Source organism: Centroberyx gerrardi, chromosome 15, assembly GCF_048128805.1.
Source record: "Centroberyx gerrardi isolate f3 chromosome 15, fCenGer3.hap1.cur.20231027, whole genome shotgun sequence".
Taxonomy (NCBI): Eukaryota; Metazoa; Chordata; class Actinopteri; order Beryciformes; family Berycidae; genus Centroberyx; species Centroberyx gerrardi.
Window position 1 is genome coordinate 30,396,539 of NC_136011.1, and position 10,000 is coordinate 30,406,538.

The 10,000-nt window shown below is 51.0% G+C and overlaps 2 protein-coding genes across 2 annotated transcripts in view; one reads left to right on the top strand and one right to left on the bottom strand.

Annotated features, from left to right (window-relative positions):
- Positions 1 to 1,756, top strand: part of ppp2r5d (protein phosphatase 2, regulatory subunit B', delta) — a 26,757-nt gene extending 25,001 nt beyond the window's left edge. The window contains exon 16 of the mRNA XM_078288656.1: positions 1,365 to 1,756. Within this exon, the coding sequence (XP_078144782.1) occupies positions 1,365 to 1,502 (138 nt within the window). The 3' untranslated portion in view covers positions 1,503 to 1,756. The remainder of the gene's footprint in view (positions 1 to 1,364) is intronic.
- A 4,602-nt stretch (positions 1,757 to 6,358) lies between these two features.
- mea1 (male-enhanced antigen 1) overlaps positions 6,359 to 10,000 on the bottom strand; it is a 6,411-nt gene continuing 2,769 nt past the window's right edge. The window contains exons 4-5 of the mRNA XM_078288860.1: positions 9,797 to 9,905; positions 6,359 to 9,415 (exon numbers count right to left, since the gene is read on the bottom strand). Of these exons, the coding sequence (XP_078144986.1) occupies positions 9,240 to 9,415; positions 9,797 to 9,905 (285 nt within the window). The 3' untranslated portion in view covers positions 6,359 to 9,239. The remainder of the gene's footprint in view (positions 9,416 to 9,796; positions 9,906 to 10,000) is intronic.

A 10,000-nucleotide genomic window follows, 5' to 3' on the forward strand; every position in this document is an offset into this window, starting at 1 on the left:
CCCGGTAACGTTAGGGTCCGCCCCCCGGTAACGTTAGGGTCCGCCCCCCGGTAACGTTAGGGTCCGCCCCCCCCGGTAACGTTAGGGTCCGCCCCCCGGTAACGTTAGGGTCCGCCCCCCCGGTAACGTTAGGGTCCGCCCCCCGGTAACGTTAGGGTCCGCCCCCCGGTAACGTTAGGGTCCGCCCCCCGGTAACGTTAGGGTCCGCCCCCCGGTAACGTTAGGGTCCACGCCCCCAGCGTAGTTACGAAAAACTGTTCTATTTATAGAAGACAAACTGTTTTGAAAACACGGGGTCTTCAGCTTTCAGAATGTGTAAAGTATGTTGTATGTTGTTTTATTACAAAGTATTTTAACAATAAAGTCGTACAAATATAAACTTTGTAAATATAAGAGCAAGTTGTGATCAAAAGATCCGGGATAATTTTCTCATCAGTCTACAGTAACATGCTTGCTTGGTATCGCTGGACACTAGAAATTCCGAGCTTTCCAATGACCCTAAACGCACCACGATTGGAACGATACAACGTCCGCCATTTTAGGGGAAACTTCACATTTTAAGTCACACTGACAAAAATCTATGTTCTTGCCAAAATATTTCACCAAGGCTTATATTATTTTCGCCAAAAACGGCAGATTTTAGTTACTCACGTTTCTACCGTAAGTTTGAGACTGTTCTGACTCACAGCGATCTTCACCAGACATTTCAGTCCAGACAGACTGGACTCTGTGTGGGAGCTCTGGCTCTTCGTCGCCATCTGGTGGCTGTAAGGAAGTACTGACACCAGTGGGCCGATACCATTCTGTTCCTCTGACTGACAGCAGCAGGGCACAAATACCATGGGGGGCGTACGGCGTCACGGCCAGAGTGATGCAATTCCTACCCTGACACACACACACACACACACACACACACACACACAATAATTATTATGTTATTGTTATTCTCCTGGTTTCAGTGGAGATTTTTAGTGTCCCATGATGGTCTAAATGTCTCTCTCTCTACCTGTCTGTCTGTCTCTCTGTCTGTCTCTCTCTCTGCCGATCTCTCTACCTGTCTCTCTCTCCACCTGTCTGTCTGTTTCTCTGTCTGTCTCTCTGCCGGTCTCTCTACCTGTCTCTCTCTCCACCTGTCTGTCTGTCTCTCTCTCTGCCGGTCTCTCTACCTGTCTCTCTCTCCACCTGTCTGTCTGTCTCTCTCTCTGCCGGTCTCTCTACCTGTCTCTCTCTCCACCTGTCTGTCTGTCTCTCTGTCTGTCTCTCTGCCGGTCTCTCTACCTGTCTCTCTCTCCACCTGTCTGTCTGTCTCTCTCTCTGCCGGTCTCTCTACCTGTCTCTCTCTCCACCTGTCTGTCTGTCTGCAGGGTGTGAAGGAGCTGAAGAAGGAGAAGGTGTTGATGCGCAGGAAGTCTGAGCTGCCGCAGGATGTTTACACCATCAAAGCTCTGGAGGCGCACAAGAGAGCCGAGGAATACCTGACAGCCAATCAGGAGGCTCTCTGACGGGGGGAGGCGGTCCCCGCCGAGCCCGGCTCCGCCCCCCTCTCTCCTCTCGGGGCGGGAAGTTGAAGTTGCGGCGGAGATGCCGGTCTGGGGTCAGATCCCGGGTGGGAGGAGTCACGCTGCGTTCGGGACACGCCGGTTTCACCGTAAATATGAGAAAGCGCTCGCTGCGCCCCTGCTGCTCTCTGTGGGACCCGCGGGTTCCTAAAAATAAAACGATCAGTTCTGTTCCCACCAGTTCACTCCACTCTGCTGACGACAAACAAGCTGCAGTTTGTCTCTGCTTCATTTAAAGTAACAAAACATTTTACGACCGCCATCTTGGATGTGGGCGTTTCAACAAGCGAACGCTTCCAAGCCGGAACAGCGAGCGGCGGCGCGTGACCTGAACGCAGCGCGAGGCCGAGCTCACACCGTCCTGTCGGCCGCATCTCATGCTGAGGAGTCTGTTTCCATGGCGACCGGCTGCAGCAAACAGGAAGCAGATAAAACTCCACACTGAGTCTGTAACCGCCGCTTGCTCCATGTTCGTCCTGCCAGCCGCCTGCGCACCGTCAAACCCCGCCTCCTCTGCCTTGTGATTGGTCGGCTCCCGGACAGCGGCGCAGGCCGTGTGTCTCCAGTCACTTCACTGTAAACAGATCAGTGTGAGCTCAGCCTCTCTCAGTGTAAATCTGCAGCAAACCTCAAAACACAGATCACAGCGGGACTGGTGCATCATGGGAGATGTGGATCGGTCAGTTCTGACTTCCTGCCTGCGGACAGGAGGTTGATCCCGGCTCAGTTCTCCGAGAGCAACTTCCCTCCGGAGCCCCGCCCCCTCCGGCTCTCATCCAATCAATCGCCTGCTGTGGCACCTGACCTGACCAATCATCTCCCTTCTCTGTCCCCCCCCCCCCCCGGACTTCTTGCTGCCTGCTGTTCTGTCCTATTGGGTTGTTTTTGTTTGGTCTGTGTTGCCGTGGCGACGGTTCAGAGCATCACACTCCTTCCACTTCCTGCACCTGAGAAGAAATGTGAAGACCGAACAGAAACATCTGAACTCATCTCTGTTGTGTTTTTCTTCTCGGTGGATAACCGGCCAATCACAGACGAGGTGACGTCACCTCCAGATATTTATAGTTTGATATGAGAAAATGTTTCAGGATGTAAAACCTCAGCGGTAAACGTCAGGTTTTGGTGTCAGTCCCTCAGAATCAAAGAGCGAGGGCTTCTTTCTAGAGCCGCCATTTTGCACCGAGAGACGTTCAACAATCATACAGGGAGAAATCCATCGTAGAAGAGGAGAGAGACCAGTTTCTCCACCACAGGAGCAGGAGAGAGACCAGCATGCACTGCAGGAGCAGGAGAGAGACCAGCATGCACTGCAGGAGCAGGAGAGAGACCAGAATGCACTGCAGCAGAGAGACAGGCTGCGGTCAGAGACGCTCACACACCAGGCTTTGACTGAAAACAACAACTCCCCACCATTCTCTGGTTGTTGAAAGGCATTCTGGGAAACGTAGTAAATCACTAGCTGCAGTAGAAGCAGATGAGGCAGGCTGAGGGAAAGTGGGTTCGACAAAACAGTAACTGACACTTCATCAATAAAAAATAACTGAATGTATTGATCACAGATTGATCAGATCAGATGTCTTTCACAGTGTTAAACTGTCAGTTTGGGCTGCAGGTGGAAGAGCTCGACTGACAGCTGCAGAGCAAATAGAGTGGGAGGCGGGACATCAGCCAATGCTGGTATATGATTGGCTGCTGACAGCTGATGTTGCCCAACGAAGAAGAAGTGTGTGTGATGTCAGCAGCGGGTGTTTGCATGAGGAAGCAGAAGACTTCCTGTTCCTCAAAAGATCCTTTTGTCCTGAAGCTCCTCAACCAAACTGAATGTTCTCCATGTTCCGTCTGTTCCGTCTGTTCCCAAACGAGACATGTAGCTGTCACTCATCAGGTCGCGGGGTCAGACAAGAGGGTTTCTGGGTAATCCTTAAGATGGGTTCAGATGTTTCCCAGACTTCCCAGAGTTCTGGGAAATTATGCAAATAGTAAATGTTTGTGAAGCTGCTGGAGTTCAGCTGCTGCTGCTGCGGGTCGCTCCTCCTGCAGGTCGCTCCTCCTGCAGGTCGCTCCTCCTGCGGGTCGCTCCTCCTGCGGGTCGCTCCTCCTGCAGGTCGCTCCTCCTGCGGGTCGCTCCTCCTGCAGGTCGCTGCAGGTCGCTCCTCCTGCGGGTCGCTCCTCCTGCAGGTCGCTGCAGGTCGCTCCTCCTGCAGGTCGCTGCAGGTCGCTCCTCCTGCAGGTCGCTCCTCCTGCGGGTCGCTCCTCCTGCAGGTCGCTGCAGGTCGCTCCTCCTGCGGGTCGCTCCTCCTGCAGGTCGCTGCAGGTCGCTCCTCCTGCAGGTCGCTCCTCCTGCGGGTCGCTCCTCCTGCAGGTCGCTGCAGGTCGCTCCTCCTGCGGGTCGCTCCTCCTGCAGGTCGCTGCAGGTCGCTCCTCCTGCAGGTCGCTGCAGGTCGCTCCTCCTGCAGGTCGCTCCTCCTGCGGGTCGCTCCTCCTGCAGGTCGCTCCTCCTGCGGGTCGCTCCTCCTGCAGGTCGCTGCCGGTCGCTCCTCCTGCAGGTCGCTCCTCCTGCAGGTCGCTCCTCCTGCGGGTCACTCCTCCTGCAGGTCGCTCCTCCTGCAGGTCGCTCCTCCTCCTGCGGGTCGCTCCTCCTGCGGGTCGCCCCTCCTGCAGGTCGCTCCTCCTGCGGGTCGCTCCTCCTGCGGGTCGCCCCTCCTGCAGGTCGCTCCTCCTGCGGGTCGCTCCTCCTGCGGGTCGCTGCAGGTCGCTCCTCCTGCGGGTCGCTGCGGGTCGCTCCTCCTGCGGGTCGCTCCTCCTGCGGGTCGCTGCAGGTCGCTCCTCCTGCGGGTCGCTGCAGGTCGCTCCTCCTGCGGGTCGCTCCTCCTGCGGGTCGCTCCTCCTGCGGGTCGCTGCAGGTCGCTCCTCCTGCGGGTCGCTCCTCCTGCGGGTCGCTCCTCCTGTGGGTCGCTCCTCCTGCAGGTCGCTCCTCCTCGTGCGGGTCGCTCCTCCTCCTGCGGGTCGCTCCTCCTCCTGCGGGTCGCTCCTCCTGCGGGTCGCTCCTCCTGCAGGTCGCTCCTCCTCCTGCGGGTCGCTCCTCCTCCTGCGGGTCGCTCCTCCTGCAGGTCGCTCCTCCTGCAAGTCGCTCCTCCTCCTGCGGGTCGCTCCTCCTGCAGGTTGCTCCTCCTCCTGCAGGTCGCTCCTCCTCCTGCAGGTCGCTCCTCCTCCTGCAGGTCGCTCCTCCTCCTGCAGGTCGCTCCTCCGCTCACTCCAACTAACTCCAGGTTTGGGTTGATCTCTCCAAAATAAAAGCAGGAAGCTGACTCTCTGAAATCAGATGTTCAGCAGAATGAAAACACATCAGAATAAGTCCAGCTGGTTCTTGTCCAGGAGAAATTTAAGACGTTTCAGTGAGTTTTTAATTAAATTTCGTAATTGAAATAAACATGAAAATAAAAACAGCTGTAGCCGACTGACCGGCGGATTCAGCCAACAAACGTTCTCCGTTCTCCATCCTCTGCTCCAGATGTTAGTGTCGGTTCTGTTAGAACGTCACATCTGTTCTTCTGTTTTTCTCTGCGTTTCTCTCCTTTTCTTTCATTCTGCTTCTCAGCCTCAGAACAAAAAGGGTTTTAGTTGATTTGACCTTTGACCTCCAGCTCTCTCCCTGCTGTACTTTTACGTTCTTCGAGCGCCTAAGCAATATTCTTTTGAAAAAATGAAATAAAACCAACTCATGCACTGCGGTGCATGTTGGTGCACAGAAACAATCTCCTTATAGGAAATATACAGAAGATGGAACAAATTATATGAGAAGAAATATCTGCTTTATTCTTCAGGCACATTGTGGGGAGAAATGGACATTTTTGCCTGCAGTTCTTGTTGCAAATCTTTGTGTACTGTATATTGTCATGTATATTGGCCCCGCCCCCAGCTCCGCCCCCTGGCCACGCCCCCGTCCTGTAATGTTTACACTGGCTACTGCCCCCCCCCCCCCCTTTCCGTTCTTGTTCGCTGGTTTTTTCGTTCCTCTTGTCGCACGTCGCCCTCTCCTCGCCGTCATGTGGGCGTGTCCTTCTGAGATTTGCTGTCAATCACTCTGACCATTCCAACAGTGGGGACTAGCCCCGCCTCCTCGCCGGCTGCTGGACAAAATGGCCTCCAGAGCTCTGGTTGATCCAGATGAAGGATCACACAGTTTAAACACAAACGAACATCAGCTGACTGCCAGCAGCTTTAGACTGATGATGTCATAAAACGTCTCTGAATGGGTTGGAAATACAATAAAACCTGTTAATGTGATAAACTGCTGTAATAACATTATTACATTAACTGGCAGTTATTGTTGTATAAGAAGTTTAAACATTTTGTTACATTTTAAACCCATTTAGAGGAACATTGTTACTGGGCGACAGATCAATATTACCGATCATCATCTCTCAGTGAATCATATGGTGATGATCTGATCTGATCTGATCTGATCTGATCTGATCTGGTGATTTTGGAAATCATGACTCAGTTCCGGCGTGTCGCTGACCTCTGACCTCTGAAATCCGTCCAGCTGATTGACTTTATGATTCAGTGTTAAAGACTCGACAGCAGAATAAACTTCAGTCTGTAGATCAGCAGCCAACAGTGAGGAGGTCAAAGGTCATGTGACAGTATCTGAGGTCTGATGTCATTTTGTCCAGTGGCGGTGAAGACGATGAAGATGAAACACTAGAGAGAAATTAAAGGGTCTCTCCACTTCACCCCCCCCCCTCCCCCTCCTCCCCCCACCAATCAGAAAGCTGCTTCCCCGTCATTCTGTACATATGTTGTACTTTAATTAGATAGAGCATCACACAGTATGAAAGTGGGATTTTGTACAGATGTTCATGTATGTACAGAACAAAATAAGAGAAATAAAGTGGACATGTTTGACAACCAGAGAGCTTCACTGTGTCACATGGGAGTTACATAATTATGTTAATTAGCTTCAGATATTCATATATACACATGATCAAACACATTGATTCAGTTACAATCTGGTAATCAGCAAAACACAAAGAAAAGGAACTCATTAAAAACAAGTTAAACAATTCAGTAAAAGGCTTTAAGGTGGAATGTGGTTTCTGTACAACAGAAGGAACGGCTTCAAAACAAAACTCTGATCCGGTCTGAACTCTGCTGATCCGGTCTGAACTCTACTGATCCGGTCTGAACTCTGCTGATCCGGTCTGAACTCTACTGATCCGGTCTGAACTCTGCTGATCCGGTCTGAACTCTGCTGATCCGGTCTGAACTCTGCTGATCCGGCCTGAACTCTACTGATCCGGTCTGAACTCTGCTGATCTGGTCTGTTGGTGTTTAAAAAGCAGCAGAACTGGTTTTAATGTTGAGCTGTTGATCATTCTGATGATGGATTACACTTTGGAACAAAACTCCTAATTTTCTGTCCTGTTGCTGCAGCAGAAACCATCTGGACCTGAAGGTCTGAGGCTGAACCAGATCTGATCTGATCTGATGTGAACAGGCTGATCCAGATCAGATCTGGACCAGACAGATGGGATCCTTCAAAATCTCAATCCATCGATTCCTGGAGTCACAGACTTCAGACCTTCAGCTGTCTGTCAGTCTGGATCACAGGCTCCATGCTTCAGTTCAGGATTTAAATATGGAGGCCAAGGTTAGGAGTCCAGGTTCCAGTTTCCCAAAACCTTCTCAGCATTAAAGGACTAAACAGACGTCCTGTCAGTTTGTCCCATCAGTCTCCTCACCAACATCTGAGGAGGGGATCCAGACCTAAATCCTGTGTCTGGTAGAGGTTCTGTCTGCAGCGCTTTAGCATACAGCATGCTAACACTTTAGCATACAGCATGCTAACACTTTAGCATACAGCATGTTCAGTAATGTAGGCGACTAGCATTATGCTAAAAGTGAGAAAATTCTAATTTGCAGCAGCTGTGAGGCTGATGATTCGTTGACAGGATTGTTTGGTGAAACAGAAAATCCAACAAACTTTTACCGGCCTGAGATTCTGAACGGAAGTTGTTGTTCACACAGGGAGTGAAGTTAGCCAGACAGCTAAAGTGTTAGCACTGCTGATTTATAATGAACTTCACTAATGATGAAGATTGTCGCCTGTAATTACTTAACAGACTGTATGCTAAAGTGTTAGCATGCTAAAGTGTTAGCATGCTAAAGCAGCAGACAGAGCCTCTACACCGACGTTTGGCTAAATTAGCTTCTTCAGCTGACTGGCTGAGCTGTCATGATGCTACATGCTAACGCTAACGCTTTGAAACTCCATATTCAGTGTTCAGATGGATCAGGATAAAGTTCTTCATGATGTTCTGCAGATAAATGTAGTTTAGTTCAAAGCTGAACCTGAACGAGTTAAACTGAATGAATGTGAAGACTGAGTCATCACAGTACTGGCTCCTGATTGGCCGACAGCAGCGGCTCCTCTCTGAGGTAAACCTGCTGAGTGGAGGCTTCAGTTCAGATGCTGCAGACCGGACCCTGACTGGACGGATTCCAGTCATTCTTTAGTGAGGGAGCCAATCAGGAGCGAGTCCAGCTGTGATGCATTAGACTGAAACTGACTGGAAAAAAGTTTTGAAGATGTAATAACTTTAAATTGAACCACAAAGTCACATTTTAACAATGTCTGCTCTACATCTTTGATCGTATCTGGATAGAAACAGGATCTGAACTCCTCTATGAGCCTTTAACCCCCTGCAGGTCGAGTTCAGAGGTCAGAGGTCAGAGGTCAAACTGCCTCCAGCTCAGCATCAGCTTCACTGTGGAGAGAAATCACAGAGATTTGATTTGAATTGCAGTAATTGAATTAGTCAAACTCATTTTAAACTGTTGAACCAGTTGAAACACTAGATGTGTTCAAAAATAATAATAATAAGGCACAATTCCATATTGCATGTGACTATTATTGTTATTAACTATAATTTCAAATTCAGTTTTCTTAATGTGTCGCAGGAAAGTGATTCTGAATGAAGAAAACTGAATTTGAAATTATAATTCAACAGTTCAATATGAGAATGAAAATTTCAAATGTATGCAGTTCAGATGAATCTGCTGCTCTGCTCTCTGTTAGTGTTCCTGCAGCCGCGGTGTGTTCAGGGTCAGTTGATGTTCCTGCAGCCGCGGTGCGTTCAGGGTCAGTTGATGTTCCTGCAGCCGCGGTGCGTTCAGGGTCAGTTGATGTTCCTGCAGCCGCGGTGCGTTCAGGGTCAGTTGATGTTCCTGCAGCCGCGGTGCATTCAGGGTCAGTTGATGTTCCTGCAGCCGCGGTGCGTTCAGGGTCAGTTGATGTTCCTCCAGTATGGAAGAGTATCAGGGCCATTGTAGGTGAACTTTTTTTTTTTAACACAGCCGGGGGGAGGAGGGTAAAACTCTGAGAACAAACTCAGAAATTTGTGAACGTTGAGTATTTTTTCTCTCGCGCCTTTAATCTCAGAATTTCAGAGTTTTTTCTCAGAATCCCCCCGGCTGCAGTAAAAAAAAAATCCCCTACAATGGCCCAAATACTCTTCTGCACTCCAGGCTGCGGTGCGTTCAGGGTCAGTCGATGGGGGCTCTGCGGTGCGTTCAGGGTCAGTCGATGGGGGCTCTGCGGTGCGTTCAGGGTCAGTCGATGGGGGCTCTGCGGTGCGTTCAGGGTCAGTCGATGGGGGCTCTGCGGTGCGTTCAGGGTCAGTTGATGGGGGCTCTGCGGTGCAGCCGCAGCCCGGCGGCGCTCTGCCGGCTCTGCAGCGTGTGCTGCACCATGTCCTCCCACTGGTCGTCGGAGATCTCCCTCGCCCAGGCCGGGACGCCGAGCGACGGCAACGCCACCGCCGCCATGGTCCTTTTTACCAACTCCACATGATCTGAAGGAAACACACCGAGTCACACTGAGACACTGAACACAACATACAGGAATCAAAACTCTAGTTAAAAAATAAAACTGTTAAAAAACAACTCCATAAAAGTAGTCAGTCACACTGTGATTTAAAGCAATATTCCACTACATGGGGTTATAATGAATATAATCTCCTCACCAAGATCAGCTGGACCAGTTTGTAGCGTTCAGATTTTTTCTTCCCATTCATTTGAATGGAAACTGACATTGAACACGTTGGTGAACAGATTCAACAACACATCCTGCTTTCAGACAATAGGGCATCCTGGGAAATGAATGGGAAGTAAAAATCCAAACTGGCTGCCGGGTGACGTTAAACAAACGCACCTGAAGTCTCTGCCGGTCTTACCTGCGTCCATGGGGATGGAGGCGTGGCTCCGCTGTGCCGCCGCCCCCTCCGGGTCGTCCTCCTCATCGCTGTCTGGGGCCGGAGCCTCGGGGAGGTGGAGCCCCATCATCTGCAGGGGGAGGAGACAGTGAGACAGGTTCACAGACAGACAGACAGGTCACAGACAGACAGACAGGTTCACAGACAGACAGACAGGTTCACAGA